The sequence below is a fragment of the Pelophylax lessonae genome (assembly GCF_965119305.1).
Source record: "Pelophylax lessonae genome assembly, chromosome: 7".
NCBI lineage: Eukaryota > Metazoa > Chordata > Amphibia > Anura > Ranidae > Pelophylax > Pelophylax lessonae.
This window is the reverse complement of record NC_138774.1, coordinates 198,961,841-198,984,153: the sequence shown is the minus strand read 5'-3', so window position 1 is coordinate 198,984,153 and position 22,313 is coordinate 198,961,841. Positions and strand designations below refer to the sequence as shown.

The 22,313-nt window shown below is 42.9% G+C and overlaps 1 protein-coding gene across 1 annotated transcript in view; it reads left to right on the top strand.

Moving 5' to 3' along the window:
• ATP6AP1 (ATPase H+ transporting accessory protein 1) overlaps window positions 1-17,246 on the top strand; it is a 35,892-nt gene extending 18,646 nt beyond the window's left edge. Inside the window, exons 7-10 of the mRNA XM_082262986.1 lie at window positions 910-1,148; window positions 4,753-4,788; window positions 16,117-16,360; window positions 16,924-17,246. Coding sequence (XP_082119112.1) covers window positions 910-1,148; window positions 4,753-4,788; window positions 16,117-16,360; window positions 16,924-17,133 — 729 coding nt within the window. The 3' untranslated portion in view covers window positions 17,134-17,246. The remainder of the gene's footprint in view (window positions 1-909; window positions 1,149-4,752; window positions 4,789-16,116; window positions 16,361-16,923) is intronic.
• Window positions 17,247-22,313: the final 5,067 nt, after the last annotated feature.

The window sequence follows — 22,313 nt, the reverse complement described above, 5'->3', positions numbered from 1 at the left end:
CCACATGGCCATACTCTATAAAAACACTATGGGCTCAAAAACACTCCACCCCACGCCCAGGGCCATAGTGTTTTTATAGAGTATGGCCATGTGGACATTTAAGGGAGAGATCTCACAGGTCTTCTTGTTCAGCCAGAAACTATCATTGTGACTGGTCTTTTTACTTTACTTTACATTTTCCAAATAAAGATTTTTTCAAGTTTTCACAAACCAGTGTTGAGCTTTATTCGTGCAACCCCTTTGTCCTTTTTTTTTTTTTTTTTTTTGTCATATCTAAACGGTTGCTGGGCTCCCCGGTCCATCATTGACTGTGTGGTATAAAATATATCAGGTGATACCTCCTATCTTGAATTGTTTTGGCACCCTGGGACACTCCATACTTTGTTTGTTCCACTCTAACGTAGGCCTGTGGGTACTTTTATTATCCTCTCATGTGTTGCCGTCCTGGAAGGTGAGAGGAGAAAACCGTCTGTTAGACTTACCGGTAACGGTGTTTCTACGAACCTTTCCAGGACGGCAGGCCTACTTCCTGCCCTGTTAAAAGGGTGAGGAAAGAATGTAAAGAATTGGTGGTAAGTACCTAGTGATTATTCATCCCTTGTGAATCGGTTGGAGAACTACTTTTTTGCAACTGAGGGACAAGGGGAAGGGTGGGGCCTTTTAACAGCTGTGAACTGATTTTGCTTCCAAATTATGCAAGAATCCTCCTACCAGGTTTTTCCACAAGGGGGTGTTTTTATGCTGCTTGCAGTTATTTGCATAAATATTTTGAGTGACTCTAAAGTGCTGAGGGGAAAACGGTGACCTAAAAAGTTTACCCTTATTGTGCCAACTTCCTTGACTATTTTCTTTCTTTTATTTTCCTGAGCATTTTTAATCTTAATGCATTTTTTTTTTTTTTTTCTTCAGGTGAGCACAGAAACGGACTTTGGGGTGGCTAATTTGAGGCGTCAACTACTGGCTACAGATACTCCACAGTACCCACCTGTGTCTTTCAATAGCACACAGAACATCCCATGTATCCTGTTCTGGGCCGTTAACATAACCCTACACCTTGAAAACACTGTAAGGGATCTCACTGGGAGTACCTTTTCTGGGACAGACCCAAAACTCACTGAAGGCTCCAGCTGCAATAATTCTGACTCCAGGTGAGTGGATAGTGCTATTGTTAACCACTTGACCAATGAAAGATTTCCCCACCTTCATGACCAGGCCTTTTTTGCGAAACAGGAGCGCGTTCCTTTAACTGACAATTGCGTGGTCTTGCGACACTGTACCCAAACAAAATTTGTCTTTTTTTTTTTTTTCACTTTGTTTTGGTGGTATATTATCACCATTGCGTGTTTTTTATTTTTTGTGCTATAAAAAAAAGACCAACAATTTTGAAAAAAAAAAACAAAAAACTTTTTTACTTTCTGCTATAAAACCTATTCAATAAAAGAAATTTAAAAATGAAATTTCATACATTTTAGGCCAATATGTATTCTGCTACATTGTTTTTGGTAAAAAAACAAAAACAAAAAAAGAATCCCAATAATTGTATGTTGATTTGGTTTACACGAACATTATAGCGTCTTTAACCACTTCCCGCCCGCCCTATTACAAATTGACGGCGGGAATGTGGTTGAGTTATCCTGACCGGACGTCATATGACGGCGGCAGGATAACACCGCTCTGGGCGCCCCCCGGGGGCGCGCAGAGCGGCGATCGGTGATGCGAGGTGTCAGTCTGACACCCTGCATCTCCGATCTTGGTAAAGAGCCTCTGACGGAGGCTCTTTACCATGTGATCAGCCGTGTCCAATCACGGCTGGTCACATAGTAAAACAGGAACAGCCGTTGATCGGCTTTCCTTAGTTCGTGCCTGACAGGCACGAGTAAAGGAGCGCCGATCGGCGGCTCCCCTGACAGGGGGGGGGTCGGCACTGGTAATCAGATCATTGATTACCAGTGCAGACCCTCGGGGGGGGGGGGGGGGATGCCACTAGATCCACCAGGGATGCCCACTATGACCCCAGGGATGCCCACTATGACCCCAGGGATGCCCACTATGGCCACCAGGGATGGCGATCAGGGCTCAGGGAGCCCCCCATTGCCCTCCCTATCAGTGCTGCCCACAAGTGCCCATCATTGCCATCCTTTAGTGTCGCCCACCAGTGCCCATTATTGCCCATCAGTGCCGCCCATCAGTGCCCATCAGTGCCCACCAGTGCTGCCTATCAGTGCCCATTAGTGCCCGTCAGTGCCTGTCAGTGCCGCCTATCAGTGCCCATCAATGCCGCCTATCAGTGCCCAGCAGTGTCGCCTATCAGTGCCCACCAATGCTGCATATCAGTGCTACCTATCAGTGCCGCCTATCAGTGCCACCCCATCAGTGCCACCCCATCAGTGCCTCCTCATCAGTGCCTGTCAGTGCAGTCTCATCAGTGCTCATCAGTGCAGGAAAAAACTTATTTATTTACAAAATTGTATAACATAAACAAAAAAACTTTTTTTTTTTTTCAAACTTTTCTGTCTTTTTTTTATTTGTTTAGCAAAAAGTAAAAATCACACAGGTGATCAAATACCACCAAAATAAAGCTCTATTTGTGGGGGGAAAATGATATAAATTTGGAGGAGTACAGTGTTGCATGACCGCGCAATTGTCATTCAAAATGCAACAGCGCTAAAAGGGGAAAATTGGCCTGGGCGGGAAAGGAGGGAAGTGCCCTGTATTAAAGTGGTTAAACTATGGGATATATTTATTGAATTATTTTTTTTCTTTTATACTAGTAATGGCGGAGCTCAGCAACTTATAGCAGGACTGCGATAATGCAGATGACAATCAGACACTAGTTGACACCTTTAAAACTTGCAGGAACCAGTGACACTAATACAGTAATCATTGCTAAAAATATGCACTGTCACTGTACTAATGACACTGCCAGGGGTTTAACATCTAGGGCGATCAAAGGGTTAACTGTGTGCCTAGCCAGTGTTTTTGTGTACACCTTTGTGCTGCTTTCACTAGGGGAAGAGATCAGTTCTAGTCCATGCTTTTCTGGAACACAGGATCCTCCCTTCCTCCTGTCAGAACGGATATGGTTTATTTATATAGGCATATCTTTGTTCTCTGTGTATAGCCGTCGATCAGCGGGTTCTGGAGAACATGGAGTGGCTGGCACCTGCAGATCGTCTTCTGCTGTGAATTATCACAGCAGAAGCTACCCGCCCCCTGCAGGCGGAAGTGCAGGATTGTGTGTTTTTTATTTATATATATATATGCGCACACATGGCACTTACAGTACAGACACATCTCTACAGCTAAATGCAATTTGAAATTATAATATATATCCGATTCAAGTCTGAACTGTCAGCTCGCACTGCGATATGCGAACTGATCTGGGGGGTGTCATTAACTTCACACTTAGCGATTTGCATATGGCAGTGTGAACTCCCTGCGATTTGAATGCGATGCGGGAACCTGCAGTGGATTCGCAGGGTTTCTGCATTGCATATATGTGAACCGAACCTCAAGCTCACTACTTTCACCTTTTTATTACATGTTACAGGTTACACCTATATTCAGGATGTAACATGTTACATATCCACTGGCCCCCGCACCTCCCCAGCCCTCTGATGTCACAAGCGGCGGGGATCTTTTCCCCCCGCTCTCTGTGAGAATCTTCAAAGATAATGGCCGTGCATGGCTCCACTGGCCCAGCAGTGTCACATTATTCACCGCGTTCTGTGAATTGAAAACTACAAGGTCCTGCAGCCTTTGCGGCTGTTGGCTTGTAGTTCTCAATGAACTACCACGGTGCTGTTGAGCACTGTGGTAGTTCATGGATATTTCCTGTTAATGTATAACTGCTTGGCTGTACGATGTATGGCCAAACAGCTTACAAACACAGCCTACAAGAGCCCCTCATAGTACCCACCATCTGCTGATCATGGGTGCAATGCTTTCCAGGCTCCCATTAAAAAAAAATAAATAAAATAATAATTATTGCACATTTTATGCACATTTTTTTTTTTTTTTTTTTTTTTTTTTTTTTTTTTTTTTTTTTACCTTCTTTTTGAAAGGTGAACTTATCCTTTCAAAATCATAAAAAGTAATAGTATTAAATACCTTAGTTGTAGAAAACCATTCCCTAGAGTCACTTGGTGGATGATGAACTAAATTCCTTGCCAAGCCCACTCCGACTTTTTTTTCCCTGTAGGGTAGAATAGGGAGGGGTATTATCAAGACTTTCTCTCCAATTGAGACATAAGGCAGTAAAATAAATCTGTCAGATATTGTAACTTTTTGCCATGCAATACCAAACCAAATATTGCCTGGAGTTAGCCTTCTCATATGGGTCACAGGAGTGCAGTTAGTTCTGCACTCCTGTGACCCAGATTCAGCAGACAGCAGGTTAAAGTCCTCTGTCAGCTGAGGTTGCAGAGCTGGTCCAGGCTCTGAAGGCATCCAGACAATAATGTTGGGATCCACCCAGATGCCCTCCACAGCCTGGCGCACCAGTGAGTACTGGATGAGAAGAGCATAGGGCTGGTGACTGATGGTCTCCACTCCTTTGCTCACTGAAGACAGAACTGAGTGATCAGCGGTCGTGTGATCGCTTGGTTCTCGGTCTTGGAGCTGCAGCATCAGGCACCTATCATAGGTGAATATGATTTGATGATGATTTTTTTGCCTCCTTAGGAAAATGCTAATTGCCTGACTCTCTATCTCTCATACTTATTAACATATTCTTTATTTTGCCTGTTGCAGGCTAGTCCTCAATTATGACAATGGATTGAAAATTATGTAAGTATTAGCAGGATTGCTGTAATTAAATCCAATCCTGGTGTTTTCAGCGTGTATACATTTTGTGCTGTTGTGATATTTATCTGAACGTGATATTCAATGGATGTTTAGATTTTGCCTGCTTGCTGTCGCATATTTTACATCAAGCATTTGCTATATAGATTTTAGATCTCACTTAACAGCTGTCAAAATAATAACAATTGCAAGATAAACCATACAGAAAACACATTGCTTTCAGACTATTACAGAAAACTGTTCAACTTGCACTGAGAGAGAAGGATAGTAACTTACATTCACTTAGCTGCACTAAAAAGCAGGAAGCAGAATCGGTAAATGTAAGGAGCAAATACTGCTGCACAAATATAAAGATTGGTAATTACAGACTATAAAAAGGAAAAAAAAAATATTATTTTATGTTACACGCTCTAACACCACAATGCCAACAGATATGGATAACTTGCAAAGTGCCCTAGAACACTCAAATGTGGAAAGCATGATGTAAATCTCAATATATGTTCCAAATATACATGGTGGTCCATTCTTTCCTGCCTTCCAAAGCTGACTGCACTTGAGTTTGAGGGAGCAATGTCATATGTGGGAGGTTTGAACCTCCTAGGAGCGCTATAAGGGTTGTCTTAAAGCACGATTAAACCCAAAAGCAAACCTTTATTATATTGCAGCTTACCAATTCTTAGATGCGAAGGCTGCATTCCTCTTTCTTTTTTGGCTTTGGTTTCCTTATTTTCACTTAGTGATCTGCCCAGTAAGTCTATTCCTTTTCAAAAAAACAAGCTGTTCTGCATACATAGCAGTTACAGGGATATGACAATCCATTTACCACTGACAACAGTGCTTGCAAAGACCAGTTTTTATTTATTCATGTAAAACTTTTATCCTGAAATGGGAAAAAACTGCTGCAGCAGCTTAAAGTATTACCTGGAGTTTTGGCTTCAATTTGTTAGTGTATCAAAATCTGCTAGTCCATCAAACACTACCCTCACCCCAGACTGACAAAGTTGCTGTCCAAAGGTGTCCCCTGTTCTCATTCATCCAGAATGGGAGCACTTTAATACAGGAGATGTGTTACTGGGCAGATCATCAGATAAAAACAGAATTAAAAAAAGAATGCCAATGCAGATACCACATTTAATGATTGGTAGGCTGCCATGTATTACATTTTTGGTTTTGGGGAATTTCTTTTTTTTTTTTTTTTTTTTTTTTTTTTTTTTAGTATTTTCTTCACTTTTTCACTTGGAGGTCCTGCTAAGTAGCACATTCTGTTCTAGGGTGACAACTCCCTTGCATTTGTTTGGACAAAAACGTCACTCTAAAGCCCCGTACACACACGCAGATCGTCGTCATACAAATGTTCGTCTTTTCTCCCCGGGATGTCGGTGTCTGTTGAAAAGTGCAAAGACAGCACAAGGACAGCACAAGAATTTTGTCCGCAGACTTCAGCTGACTGCAGAAGTGATGTCATGTAATGGTTAACTTTCCCTGTGTTTTTTATTTTCTGAGCATGCCCAGTCTTGCAAATCTGCGGTCTGTCGGCTGATTTCTGTACTGACAGGCAAACAATCGTCCGTTCTGGTGTCTGCAGACAAAAATTTTCATGTTTGCAAGAAAGACTCTTGTCCGCAGATTGTGTGCAGACATCTGTCGGAGGCACCATACTAACACGCATACAATCGGCAGATCTTTCGTCCGCCGACGTTTGTATGACGACGATCTGCGTGTGTGTACGGGCCTTAAGACAGGAATGTGTTGACAACAGAACACCTCTCCTTCTCCCTATTGCCTTAACCTATTGGGGAGGTGTTTTTGTAGTTAACAGTAGATAGCTGGGGCAGCCAATAACATTGTTCGAAACGCATTACGGTTCACAAAGGTTTTACAGACACAAGATTTCTGGCAGGTATTTTGTTCTTGCTGAAAAGGTTCTTATCCTAAATAAAGAAAATGAAAGCAGCTGCCACATTTAACCGCTTCCATACAGAGCAGTTAGACACCCTTCCTGCCCAGACCAATTTTCAGCTTTCAGCACTCTCACACTTTGAATGACAATTGCTCAGTCATGCTACACTGTAACCAAACAAAATTTTTATCATTTTTTTCACACAAATAGAGCTTTCTTTTGGTGGTATTTGATCACAACTGGGGTTTTTTTTTTTTTCGTGATATAAGCAAAAAAAGAGCAAAAATTTTGAAAAAAAAACACTTTTTTTTAGTTTCAATTATGAAATTTTGCAAAAAATAAATTTTTCTTCATACATTTGGGCCAAAATGTATACTGCTACATGTCTCTGGTAAAATTAACCCAAATTAGTGTATATTATTTAGTCTGTGTGAAAGTTATTGAGTCTAGAAGCTATGGTACCAATTACTGAAAATTGATCACACCAGATGTACTGACTGCCTATCTCCTTTCTTGAGGCCCTGAAATGTCAGGACAGTACAAATACCGACCAAATGACCCCTTTTTGTAAAGTAGACAGTCCAAGGTATTTAGTAAGAGGCATGGTGAGTTTTTTGAAGTTGTAATTTTTTCCCACAATTCTTGGGAAAATGAAGAAAACATTTTTTTTTTTCTTTTTTTTCCCACAAAGTTGTCAATTTATAAGCTATTTCTAACACATAGCATGTACACAGCAAAAATTACACCCAAAAATACATTCTGCTACTCCTTCTGAGTATGGCGATACCACATGTGTGAGACTTTTACACAGCCTGGCCACAAAAAGAGACTCCACGTCCAAGAAGCACATTCAGGCGTTCTAGGAGCATAAATACACATAAAACTTTCTTACTACCTATCACACTTTTCAAGGCCCTAGAGCACCAATACAATGGAAAAGTCCACAAAATGACCCCATTTTGGAAAGCAAACACTCCAACGTATATTCTATGAGGCATTATGGGTCGTTTGAACATATCATTTTTTTCCACAGGTTTTTGGAAAATGTGGGAAAAAAAAAGAAAACTTTTTTTTTTTTACACAAAGTTGTCAATTTATAGGATATTCCTAACACATAGCATGTACACAGCAAAAATGACACCCCAAAATACATTCTGCCACTCCTCCTGAGTATGGCAATACCGCATGTGTGAGACTTTTTCACAGCCTAGCCATATAGAGGGGCCTAACATCCAAGGAGCATCATCATGCATCCTAGCCACTTGCCTAGGCCTATTTTTGACATTTGGTGTTTACAAGCTAAAATCAGTTGTTTTGCTAGAAAACTGCTTAGAACCCCCAAACATTATATATTTTTTTTTAGCAGAGACCCTAGAGAATAAAATGGAGATTATTGCAATATTTTTTATCACACCGTATTTGCGTAGCGGTCTTCCAAACGCAATTTTTTTGGAAAAAATTCACTTTTTTTAATTAAAAAATAAGAAACCAGTAAAGTTAGCCCATTTTTTTTCCATAATGTGAAAGATAATGTTACGCCGAGTAAATAGATACCCAACATGTCATGTTTCAAAATTGCGCACGCTCACGGAATGGTGACAAACTTTGGTACTTAAAAATCCCCATAGGCGACAATTTAAAAATTTCTACAGGTTGCCATCTTTGAGTTACAGAGGAGTTCTAGGGCTCAAATTATTCCCCTTGCTCTAACGATCGCGGCGATACCTCACATGTGTGGTTTGAACACCGTTTACATATGTGGGCGGGGTTTCTGTATGCATTCGCTTCTGCGCGCGAGCTAACGGGGACAGGGCGCTTTAATTTTTTTTTTTTTACTATTTTATTTATTATTTTTTATTTTTACACCGTTTAAAAAAAAAAAAAAAAATTGATCATTTTTATTTCTATTAAAAGAAATGTAAATATTCCTCGTAATAGAAATAGGCACGACAGGACCTCTTTTTTGTGAGATCTGGGGTCAAAAAGTCCTCAGATCTCACAAGTACACTAAAAGATAGGAAAGAAAAAAAAAAAATTATAATATAAAATGAAAAAAAAAAAAAAAAAGGACCTTTAAACCGGTTGCTAGGCAACAACATTTTCCGTAGCTCCGGTCCTCCAAGACCATAGAGTCAAGTGAGGGCAAGCTTGCCCTCACTCGACATCCTGTCTGTGAGGATTCGGGACCGGATCGTTTTCCCCGCTGCCGGCGGGTCCAGTAAGCGGGGAAAAGGACCGGAACGCGTTGGGAGGGGGGGGGGGGGCTCTTCCGCCATCCCGGAAGGGTGATCCCACGGCGAATCCGCCGCTGGGACCACCCTTATCGGAAAGCCAACCGTCCACCGTTTAAAAAAATACCAGGGTTATGGCAGCTATCTGCTGCCATAACACCGGTATTTAGGTTTAAACGGACGACGTATATAAACCTTTTTGGACTTGGACATGGTGGCTGTATGAAGGGTGACAGGTACTCGGGTACTTTGTTGGGCAGGTGACAGGTACTCTGGTACTGATGAGCAGGTGGCAGGTACTCGGGTACTCCGATAGGCAGGTGACAGGTACTCGGGTACTCTGATGGGCAGGTGACAGGCAGGTGATAGGTACTGATGAGTAGTACTCACTGACTGATAGGTGATAGGTGATACTGTACTGATGGGTACTGATGATCAGTACTGATACGTGATAGGTACTGATGAGTACTGATGAGTAGTGATGGGTACTGATGAGCAGGCGGCAAGTACTTGGGTACTTCAGGCGTCAGGTACTCTGATGAGCAGGTGGAAGGTACTCGGGTACTCTGATGGGTAGGTGACAGGTACTCAGGTACTCTGATGACGGGTACTCCGTTGACAGGTACTCAAAGTACCCGAGTACCTGTCATCAGAGTACCCGAGTACCTGTCAGAGTACCCGTCATCAGAGTACCCGAGTACCCGTCATCAGAGTACCCGAGTACCCGTCATCAGAGTGTCAGAGTACCCGTCATCAGAGTACCCGAGTACCCGTCATCAGAGTACCCGAGTACCCGTCATCAGAGTGTCAGAGTACCCGTCATCAGAGTGTCAGAGTACCCGTCATCAGAGTACCCGAGTACCCGTCATCAGAGTACCCGAGTACCCGTCATCAGAGTACCCGAGTACCCGTCATCAGAGTACCCGAGTACCCGTCATCAGAGTACCCGAGTACCCGTCATCAGAGTACCCGAGTACCCGTCATCAGAGTACCCGAGTACCCGTCATCAGAGTACCCGAGTACCCGTCATCAGAGTACCCGAGTACCCGTCATCAGAGTACCCGAGTACCCGTCATCAGAGTACCCGAGTACCCGTCATCAGAGTACCCGTCATCAGAGTACCTGAGTACCTGTCATCAGAGTACCCGAATACCTGTCACCAGCCCATCAGAGTACCCGAGTACCTGTCATCTGAGTACCTGATGACAGGTACTCGGGTACTTTGATGGGCTAGTGACAGGTGCTCTTTATTGGGGGGGGGGGGGGGGCAATCAGTGTGTTTAGGGTGCACTGTAGTTGGTAACTAGCTGTTACCACAATCTCCTCCTCACACAGGATCAGTGTGTGAGGAGGAGAACACGGTGACAGCTAGTTACCGTGTTCTCTGTTGACATTTGTGACTGGCTGTGATTGGACACAGCCGGTCACGTGGTAAAGAGCCAATTTCATTGGCTCTTTACCTAGATCGGGGATCGACTCTGTCCGAGGGACGAGCCTCGTCCCCGATCGCTGCTCTGCGCGCCCCCGGGGGCGCGCATTGCAGAGAGAACGAGCGGCTTGTGCTGGAGCCGCTCATGTGATCGGCTGTGATTGACACAGCCGATCACGTGGTAAACAGCCAATTTCTATTGGCTGTTTACCTTGATCAGTGATGGGCTATGTCCGAGGGACGAGCCTCATCCCTGATCGCGCCGCCGGGGGCGCGCAGTAGCAGCTAGAACGGGCCGACGTCATATGACGGCGGCCCGGATCTAGACAACCACTTTGCCGACGTCATTTTACATGACTCGGTATGGAAGTGGTTAAGAACTGGTAAGCTGCAACATAATTACACTTGGGTGTTGAATGGGTTGAAATACACTTTAAAGTAAACCGGTACAAAACCTGGAAAATTCAATTAGAGCCTACAATGAAAAAAAAATGAATGGCCAGAGGTTACTATCAATGAACGATGCTTGTAACCATACATTCATTTAGAGGACTGAAATCATAAGAAAATCTTAGGCCCCTATTTAAAACCGAGCAGAGACTGCTATCTGTGCTCTGCTGTGTGGGCATTTTAGCCCTATTCATAAAATAGGGACTGTGGTGTGGGGCCTACGGTATAATGGGTGTTCTCACTGCTTAACATTACAAAGACCATTTCTTGATTGGAGGAGAGGCCAGTCACTTAAACACTGCTTGCTTTGGAGTCCTGAAGCAAGCAGAAATTAAAGGGGATCTACAAAAGCATTCTGCTTTAAAGCCTCATTTCCCCCCTCCTCTTTATGGAATGGAACTTTTTTTTGGGGGGGGAGTGGGTACCTGGTTTTTGCTCCCACTTCTGCTCGGATCACCTAAGTTCTCTCTACCTCCCTCACCACAGTCTTCTGGGACATGTCACAGGGTCCAGACGATTGCGGGACCATTTACAAAGCCCAACGCAGCTCGCGCATGCAGGCTGTTACAGCTGGGTACCCACAGTTGAGATGCTGGGGACAGAAGACCAATCAGAAGAACACCGTTGGAAAGAATGACTTTGGTGAGCACATCGCTGGATCCTGGGACAGGAGAGTGTCTGTTTATTTAAATTCAGCAGCTACAGTTTTTGTAGCTGCTGATTTTTAATAAACACAAATATGACATGCACATATGTAAAGCACAGCACTGTGCTTTTATAAATGTGCATTTATTTTTATTTTTATTTTTGTAAGCCATATTAATGCCATACTGCTCTTCTAAGCTTTTTTTGTCCTAATTTCTCTTAGAACAGAAAGCTTGTTCCTGCCCTTTAACACCTCCTATTGAGGAGTCTTGAGACAGGAGGGTACAGCCAAATTAGACTTCAACGGAAGTCAAGGTTTGCATATGAATTCAGCTTCCTATGTCCTTGGATCTATTTTGACATGTGGTTTTTACTTACTGCAGTAGTAAACCACAAAAAAAGAAAAAAAAATCATAGAAAATCTTTTACCTGCACATTAAAGCATTTGTTACCCTACTAAAATGCAGCACAGTGCTTGTGTCGTGTAATTTGACCCCTATATTACCTGAAATACCTGGCTGATCCTGCCTGGCTCTGCCCTCCCCTCTGGAAACTCAAAATGAGGTTGAAGGATTGTAAGAGGTGCATGAAAGTCAGCCAGCCCCCAGTTTGATGTACTCACCTTCCAGTCTGTCACCAACCAAATAAGACCTGTCTCTTGGTACAAAGAACAGGGGTTTAGTTGACACACATTTGCAAACGCGTGTGAAAGCTGCAGAGCCACGTCACGGCACCCTGTTTAAATCTGCAGTCCTACACTCTTAATTTAGTGTCCTCACACTGGAGGCACATGACCGCTAATGGGTGGATGGGGAACAGGTGAGAGGGAGACAGCCCAACCTCCCCCAACCCATCCCCATGCACGACTGGCTATTGTCTCAAAAAGTTCAAATAATTAGGTTAAAATACAACCATGGTGCAAACTGGAGAAGACCAGCTGAAAAGCATTACACCTCCATCCCCTTGGTGGATGCAGTATATGGATAGGAAGGGATTTTATATATGGGGCATGGCCTGTAAAGCACACTGCCTTTGAAATCCCTTATTTCCTTTGGGACTTTATATGAGACAAGCAGGTCATGCTATTGGTCTCCATCCCTGTATATGGAAAACACTAGGGTCAAATCAAAAACTGCATCCACCAAAAAACGCACGAAAATCGCACGGTGGGACTTTAGATGAGGCACCAAGCTGTTAGCAAGGCGTCTCCATCCCTGGTTGCTTTAAACATATTGGACTAGGTGGGACTTTAGATGAGACCCAAGCTGGTGTTGCCCGGCGTCTCCATCCCTATAACAAAACACAAAATGAGGTTGAAGGATTGTAAGAGGTGCATGAAAGTCAGCCAGCCCCCAGTTTGATGTACTCACCTTCCAGTCTGTCACCAACCAAATAAGACCTGTCTCTTGGTACAAAGAACAGGGGTTTAGTTGACACACATTTGCAAACGCATGTGAAAGCTGCCCCTCTGGAAACTGACCATGGTGAGGTGAGCTGAGCCTTGACATTGTGGTCAGTTTAGGTGCTGCCATCATCCACTCACTTCCCTCCCCGCCTGTCAGCTAGTGACACAGCCTGGCCCTCCCCTCCGGCTGCTGAAATAACATTTAATTCTTTAAAGAATACTCTGTTTCCTAATGGCGTGTGCCCCAGTGTGTGTGTTTTTATAAAAAAGAAATGCCGTTCTGATTTCAGAGCACCCACTGCCCTCGAACCTGAAAGGAAGACTGGGTGAAGAGGGAAGCCCTGTGAGAGGTCACAGTGCGCTGCTGGAGGGCTTCCTTTACAGGTAAGTCTTTCAGAATGTGCTAGTATGCGATGCATACTAGCACATGACATTAAATTGGTTAAGCTATGGTCATATCTTCATATAATTCTCGGTTTCCTCATGCTGTGTGCCCCACTGTTTGTGTTTTTATAAAAAAAAATAAATAAATCCGCTATATACATTGCGGATTGCTCACATGACCAGCTGCCTCTCTCCTCCCGACTGAAGTCAGCAGGGGATTCTCAACCCCATCTGCTGTACCTGTCAGATCGAGAGCCGGTCACGTGAGCGCCGAGAGGCTCTTTGAAATGTATATAGTGGCATATTGTTTTATAAAACACACACACTGGGGCACACCGCATTAGGAAGCGGAGGATTATATGAAGATATGACCATGGCTTAACCTCTTTAATGTCATGTGCTAGTATGCATCTCATACTAGGACATTCTGAAAGACTCTCCTGAAAAGGAAGCCCTCCAGCGGCGCTCTGTCTTCCATTTTCACCCCGTCTTCCTTCCGGGTTTGCGGGCAGCTGCCGTTTTGATTGGCCAAGCCACAGTAACGCCACTCCCACCGCACGGCTCTCTATGGAAGGCACACTGTCCATCGAGAGCGCAGTGCGCATGCGCCGTTGACATCCCCTGTGCTGCTAAAGTAAATATCTCCTAAGCACTGCACATTTAGGAGATAGTTACTGTACGTACAGGTAAGCTTTATTTTAGGCTTACCTTTTTTAGGTATTCATTTAAAAAAAGCATTCACTACCACTTAACACAAAACTAGCATATGCATTTTCTTCATCATTTGCTCAGATTTAACTTGAAAAATAGAATTCAAGTTGCACGAAAGGTCTGCTCACAAATTTAGAGGCCGGAGTCACATGTATACTGTGCACAATGTTGTGCGTTACTTGTGTTGCTGTAAAGTAGCCCATTAACTTTAAACATGGCTTACAGTTGCACCACAATAGATTCTCCCCCCCCATACACACATACATCGCAACACAAAAATTATTCTCACCTGTGTGTTAGTGTGCTAAAACGCAAGTGCGTTAGAGTTCCTTTTAAAATGATCAGCACTACACCACAATAACGCACATATATTACCGCAGTGCAAAGACCTAAATGTTCTGTGTGCCCCATAGCCTACAATTCTGTGTAGAATGCCTTTGTGGACCAAAGAAGGCGTGGTTACCACTCAGTTACCGAGACAGGAAGTTCTGTCAGAAAGCGTGACACACACACATTACAACCTGTATATAGAAAAACAACCATTACTCCAGCGCTCAAAAGGATGGTCACCAGATCAGGACAATGCATGTGGTCTAGATTTCCTCTGGAACAATGCGTCAGTGGTACAGCCCTCCTCAGACGGGAATCCAACCATATACAGTAAAACCTTGGCTTGAGCGTAACTTGCGTGGCAATGAGTGTTTTGCAAGACCAGCAAATTTTTTTTATAAATTTTTGACATGATAAAAGATGTCTTAATATAAAAGTAGCGTCACATCACAACTTAGTTTTAAAGAGAAGAGAGGTGCCTGTAGCAATATGGTTACATTCTATGAACGTACAACATTTAGCAACTCACATGGTTAGTGATTTAAAGGAGACACATCTAAGTATGTAGGCATCCTACATACTTAGTATGTAGCTGTCCACATAGACCATCCTCCGCACCACCACCATCATCCCTTCCACACTGCGCTTCAAGCCTCGCTTTCAGATCGCTCTACTGCAGGGTATTCTTCTCAGTCCCGACTGCAGACTGACAGCGGTGAGTGACGACGGTGCAGAGGTTGGTCTGTGGGGACAGCTTTACCCCGGATGCCTGCATACTTAGATGTGCACCTTTTAATCATCAACCGTGTGAGTTGCTAAATGTTGTACCTTCATTGAATGTAATCACATTGCTACACTTAGAGGCGCCTCTCTTCTATTTTATACTCTGTAGCTCCTGCTGGATTTTGCTTCTAATCCCCTTTTGGAGGATTCCATTTGTGGATAGACATTTTCTGGTTACACTACCTATCACATTGCTAGAATCTTTAGATATGGACTATAAACTGAAGGACTTATGAATAAATGGTTGTGGAACGAATCATCTGAGGTTCCATTATTTCTTATGGGAAAATTTGCTTTGAAATGAGTGCTTGGATTACAAGCATGTATTTGGAATGAATTATGCTCGCAATCCAAGGTTTTACTGTACTACAAAAGAACGCACAGAGGGTGCGAATGCCTAGTGCATTACCCAACGTTTATTATAAATATAAAACCAAATAGCCAATTGAATACCCACAAAGGACAAAAGCAGCATCCATAACAACAATCTGATGATCAACCAGCGTGGCAATGAGTGACCAAACTGTAGGCGATGTCGGCAAGCGAATGCATCCCCTTCCTCAGAACTCGTGCCAATTGGTGCATCCAGTTGGTTTGAGCTCTGAATAAGGGGATGCCTCGCCCAAAAACGTCAGCTTGCTGACATCGCCTACAGTTTGGTCACTCATTGCCATGCTGGTTTATCTTTGGAGATTGTTGTTATGCATGGGGGGAAAAAAAGGAAGGTGTAATATTTCTGTTATGGTGCACCATCACCCCCTAAACACACACACACACACACACACACACACACACTTTTGGTTTATTAGAGTAGATCTGTTTTCTCAAGTCTATGTACACAGGGATCTAGAGTCATTTGATAGTGAGCCTCTGACACCGCAGTGTTAAGTGCCATAAAGGTCTCGTGGACCTCTGCACTGTCCCTGAGGACTCCTAGGTAGGTTTTAAAAAATGTTGTGTAAAACGTTCATTGGAATCAAATAGATCACAAATGAATTCTGTCTTATTGAAACATTTTTTTTCCCCCCCCACAACTTTACTACAGATTCCATCTGAGCAACCGCTGGCACCGCGTGTCAGCACGCAATTGGGCCACATTGAACCGCATAGAGGTATTTAACCAAACTCACAATGCCACATTCCTCGCTCCCCAAGTGAGCAGTCCCAGCATCTATTCCTTCCACTGTCAGTATGTCAGCAGTCTTTCCGCATATGGTCCAATCCTGATAAATAACAGCAGCCGAGACTCTCCCGGAGCAAAGTGGAATCTCCACATCACCGAATTCCAGGTAAGCCAAGCTAGAGGCCCTTTATGTGCTTGCACACTTCTTTTTTTAAGAATTATTCACACAGGTGCACAGACCCATACAATCGTGTAGATGGCTGTGTTTATTTACTTTGGAGGCACAGGTGATCTGTACAGCCAGCCTGGTGAAATTCAGGCTGACACTTCATCACACTAGATCTTTACTTGCATCTCCGTGTGTACATCTTTGTTGGATTGATGCATTGACAGACTGCATTCAGAGTCCTGTCTCAGTCCTGCATGGATGTACACACAGAGATGTGCGTAAAGATCAGTGCAGTCATCAGCCTGTTGTTTTAGCTGGCTGCATGCAGCTGCGTGGACCATCTGTGCTTCTTGGGTGGATGCACACAGCTTTCCACATGAATGTATGGGCTTGTGTGAATGAGCCCTAAATATAAACGTTTTGCCTTTTTTGTAATGCACATTGCTATGAATAAACAGCCTGTCCAATATGTGCAACTACCAAGAATATTGCATAGTTATTTGCAGTATCTCAGTTTGCCAGCAGGGGATATCTTGACTTATCTTGTCTTATTATACCAGATCCAGGGCTTCAACATCACCGGCCTCATGTTTTCCTACGCCAGCGACTGTGCTGGGTTCTTTTCCCCTGGCATCTGGATGGGGCTCGTCACCACGCTGCTCTTCGTCTTCATCCTTACCTATGGGCTACACATGGTTATGAGCCTGAAGACCTTGGATCGCTTTGACGATCCTAAAGGACCTTCTATTGCTGTACCCCAGACAGAGTGACCCTCCTGCTCCTACACAGGCCACAAGCCCATTTAATGATCTTGCCATACCTGAACGTCATTTGATTTCCATCCATCTCTACATCCCCACTGCACCTACATTCCAGACTTTTTTCTTTTGGGCTTCAATGCGTGTGTGTGTGTGTGTGTGTGTGTGTGTGTGTGTGTGTGGGGGGGGTGGGTGTGTGTGTGTGTGTGTGTGGGGGGGTGGGTGTGTGTGTGTATGGTCTTCTGCAAGGGCGGATTGGATGTTCTGTGTTCATACACTTCACAGAAATGTGAATTGAAAAAGCTGATCGGGTAATGGGTTCATGAGGAAATGTGAACAGACCCTCTCTTCTTTATTTCAGTATGTAATGCTTCTGTTTAAACTTTTCTTTGGTTTCAATGAGTGAAGGAGTTCATCCTGATGCCTAAACTAACATCCAGCTTGTTGGTTCACTACTGTAACTACACTGGTAGTCCATACTTGTTAGCATAGCAGTAGATTGCATTTTAATTCTAAATAAATCATAAGCTAGCAAGTCGGCTGACGGGAAAAGAGCGATTTCTCAAAAAAATCAAAATGGTATTAAAGAGGACTAGTCATGGCTGAGCCCATGCAAGAGCCCTTTATATTCAGACTTAAAATATTAATGTAAAAGTGCACCGTAATGGAATTATACTTGCATTATGAAATGTGTTTTCTTATCTAGCTTAGAAAGGCCCTGTCTCCAGACCATTTGTTGAACAAAAATGTTCCTTTAAGATTGTATGAGCATTTATTGTATTTTATGCATGTTCTTTACCTGTATTAGCCTCCCTTGTGTCCAAAAGCCCTGAGACTGATTCTGGGCACCACCATCTTGGGTGTGAGGTGAGCAGCCCCTGGAGATTTAAAGCAGTCACTCAAGTGTCACTCTACAGTATTCCCCTTTGCTGTACTAATGTAAGGAGGTGAAGGGATGGGCAGAGGAGCTTATCCAGCACAGAGTAATTACACTCCCAGAAGAAAGGGCTAGGACGTGCAAGGTGAGAGGGGGTTGTGCTTGGGAACTGACTTTTCAAATTTAATAGCAAGTTCAGAGGCACATTGCAATAAACAAAAAAGTATGGCAGGGAAAAATGCTAAAACTGAACATGTTGAATATTTGATTTTTCTGTTCTTTTTTTCTTTCCTGCTTTCTTTAAAATAGTTGACACTCAGGCCTCCTTTACACTAGTGCCATTTCTCCAGCATCTGAGGTTATGCTGCAGCGCATGACAAAGAAAATCACATTAACTTCTATGATGCCCATTCACTTCAGTGCAATTTTTTGAAATGTGCAGGTGTCTCTCTTGGTGAAGCATAGTGGGATGCCCTCATAGACTTTAATGTGAGCACATGAAAAATGCATTTTGGTTCAGTTTTGGCAAGGTTTTGTTCTCAGCTAGTCTCCTCCTACAAATAAACTCCTAAAAAAAGAATAATTATGCAGCAGCGCTGATGCAACAAGGCTGAAAAAAGTAAAAACAAGCATTTTTATTGGAAAAAAAAAAAAAAACCATAGCAACTGTTTTACTACATAGTAGTTTAGGGTTTACATAGACTTTACTATGCCTGTGTCTGACAGTTGCTGTCCTATCTTGACTTTCATACACTCGACCTGAGAAACAGCAGTACAACAAATAAGACTTGAAGTAATCTGGCTCAATGTGAGGAGATGTCGGCAAAGTAAATAAAGCTAATTAAGAAGACAAGTGTAAATCTTCAGTAAGTAGCCTACCATATATAATTGGTACTAAATACTCAGATTCTTATGCAAGCACAATTACACAATAAACGTAATACCAGTACTCTAAATGAATAAAGAAAACAGTGCTATTATCAGTCAGTCCTCTAAAAATACATATGATGTGATTAGGAGTGGGCACTAGTCTAAATTGCCCCACTGCCCTGTTCTATCTCACAAGGTCTCCTCCAGTAGGACTTTCCTGATGGGATTCCCGGTGTTGCCCGCTTGTTTAAAGCGTATTTGTAGTCCATTTCTCCCACAAAATCAAGGGAGGAACCTTGATCAGGCAGTGTCTGATATACCAGGTATGCCTTTAAGTCAATCCTTGAAGCAAAGACCATGTGACTGATGCCTATTGGGTCATGTGGCCAGCTACCAGCGGGAGGCCCAAGCATTCGCTTCTTTACAAAAAAATACCACTTGATTTCTTTTAAGTTCATGCAACATGACTGTGGGGCTAAAATAGGGGTGCCACTTTAACTGTAGGTCCTCTTTAAGGACTCTTTCTGGTGCTTTCTATGTAAATTATCCTATATCTAATTGGAAGTCTGAGACCCACTGTCAGTGGCCATGGTTGGAAGTGCAGATGACCTGCTTCCCGAGCTTCCTGAGAGAGATGAAACTGGTGACAAAAGCCAACTACATTAGTTTGGGTAGACTTAAGCTGGCCATACACAGATTGAAGTTCCTGTAGGAACATGTTCAATTTAGATTAGCGCATGTGTTTCCCTGTTCGACAGAAGTCGACTGAACAATCAACTTCTGTTGCAAAATTTTCCATCGATCTGTAGCAGCAGCCACTGATCAGTGGGGGGGCGCCACTTTCTGAATACAAGGTTTCAGCAAAGGCTGGATTCTTCCAGCCACCTTGTGTGGATGAAGGAATCTGGTCCAATGGCTGAACAAAAACACAAAAGTAAAGTCAGTTGATCTGTGTCCTGTCTAAACCACAAACTTAACCTCGTATGTGGCTCAGTCTGCGCCTACTCCTCTGTCCACGTGAATTATTTTGTAATCCCCATGATGCCCATCAGAGGGCAGCAATTTGATGTATAATATCTTTAGAATGTGTATATAGTATAAAATGAAGAAATCTATTTATTTGTGTTTTTAGTTTAATGCTGGTTAGGCAAGCCTGGGAGTGAGCAGCTACTGTTGAAAACGGCTGTTTTTTCCTGGACATGCTGGGATTAGTAGTTCCACAGTGGCCTCTAAGTCTGTGATTTTTAGTGGATGTTTGTTGTGTTTCATGCACTGGTGTGCAGGTACCAGACGTTATCTGCAATGTAAAGTGTTCTGAGATCTGTGCAATTACCTCTGTAACTCCTCACTGTATAACTTATGAAGAATTTAATAAACTGTTGCTGTGTACTGTTGATTGTCTTTTATCTTTGTCACTTCATGTAAAGCTGGACACTAGGCAGGGAAAATAATTCGGTCATATAATGAACATGAGGTTGCAACGCTAAAAATAAACTTGATATAGTGCACAAAACAATACGATATGATAAAGGACAATGAAGTCTAAACATATAAGTCCATAAATTGTATATATAGTGATAATGGTTCTTGGTGTTCAATGTTAAGACGTGTCACCACGGTGATGACCTCCACCCAATGGAAAAATTGCGAACTCACCAGAACTCTATGCTGTCTAGATTATAGCACAGCATAAAACACCTTAATATGGAATAACTCCTTGTTGGAAAATCCTGGGACGTATTGATCTCTGCGTTCCTATGTTATTGGGCAGGTTTCCTCACCCACGGTATCCACCAATCAGGAAGAATCACCAAACCTGAGAAGGGAATCTCATAGTATAGTATAGTATTTATTTAAAATTCATAGATTAAATATATAAAACATACACTGACTTACTCCTATAGAGTAGTCAGATCAATCCATCAAGGTCCAAATATACAATAAAGTGCAATAAAACAAGTGGAACAATGTACTTCAGAAGCCACCACACTACAAATAGAATGGCGGCTGAACCTCAGACATGTAATCCTTAGAGCAGAATTACATGTCTGAGGTCCAGCCGCCATTCTATTTGTAGTGTGGCGGCTTCTGGAGTAAGTGCATTGTTCCACTTGTTTTATTGCACTTTATTGTATATTTGGACCTTGATGGATTGATCTAACTACTCTATAAAGTAAGTCAGTGTATGTTTTATATATTTGAAAACTAGCATTTATTTAAAATTCATAGATAAGAGGCGCTGACGTTTATATATATATATATATATATATATATATATATATATATATATATATATATATATATATATATATATATATATAAATATAATTTTTTTTTTTTTTTTGTCTTTAATTTTTTTGAGCAGTGTATGACTGAATTAAAAAAAAAAAACAAGGGAACAATTTGAAAACACATCAGATCTCACTAGGGAAAAATATCATGCTGGATATCTATACTGATATGGACTGGGTAATGTGTAAGGAACAAAAGGATGCCATATCGTTTGATGGAAATAAAAATTATCAACCTACTGAATCCTGAATTCAAAGACCTAAAAAAAAAATGGTGTAGCAGGCTAGTCCATTTTGCTGAAATTTTATTGCAGCAACTCAAAATGGTACTCAGTAGTTATGACCCCCCACAAGCTTATATGCATGCCTGACAACATCCGGGCATACTCCTAATGAGAACGGATTGTGTGCTGGGGTATTTCCTCCCAGATTTGGACCAGGGCATTACTGAGCTCCTAAACAGACTGATGTGCAACCTGGCAGCATTGGATAGACCGAAACATATTGTCCCAGAGATGTTCTATTGGATTTAGATCAGGCGAGCGTGGAGGCCTTTCAATGGTTTCAATTCCTTCCTGCGTACTTTTGCCACAGGAGGCCAGGCATTGTCATGCTCCCAGGACCCACTGCACCAGCGTAGGGTCTGGCAATGGGTCCGAGGATTTCATCTCGATACCTAATGGCAGTCAGGGAGCCATTATCTAACCTGTAGAGGTCTGTGCATCACTCCATGAATATGCCTCCCCAGACCATTACTGGCCCACCACCAAACTGGTCATGCTGAACAATGTTACAGGCAGCATAACGTTCTCCATGGTTTCTCCAGACCCTTTCACGTTTGTCACATGTGCTCAGGGTGAACATGCTCTCATCTGTGAAAAGCACAGGGTGCCAGTGGCAGACCTGCCAATTCTGGTGTTCAATGGCAAATGCCAATGGAGCTCCATGGTGCCGGGCAGTAAGCACAGGGCCCACAAGAGGAAGTTGTGCCACCCTCCATTAATGTCTGTTTCTGATTGGCCAGAGACATTCACACCAGTGGCCTGCTGGAGGTCATTTTGTAGGGCTCTGGCAGTGCTCATCCTGTTCCTCCTTGCACAAAGGAACAGATAATGGTCCTGCTGATGGGTTAAGGACCTTCTATGGCCCTGTGC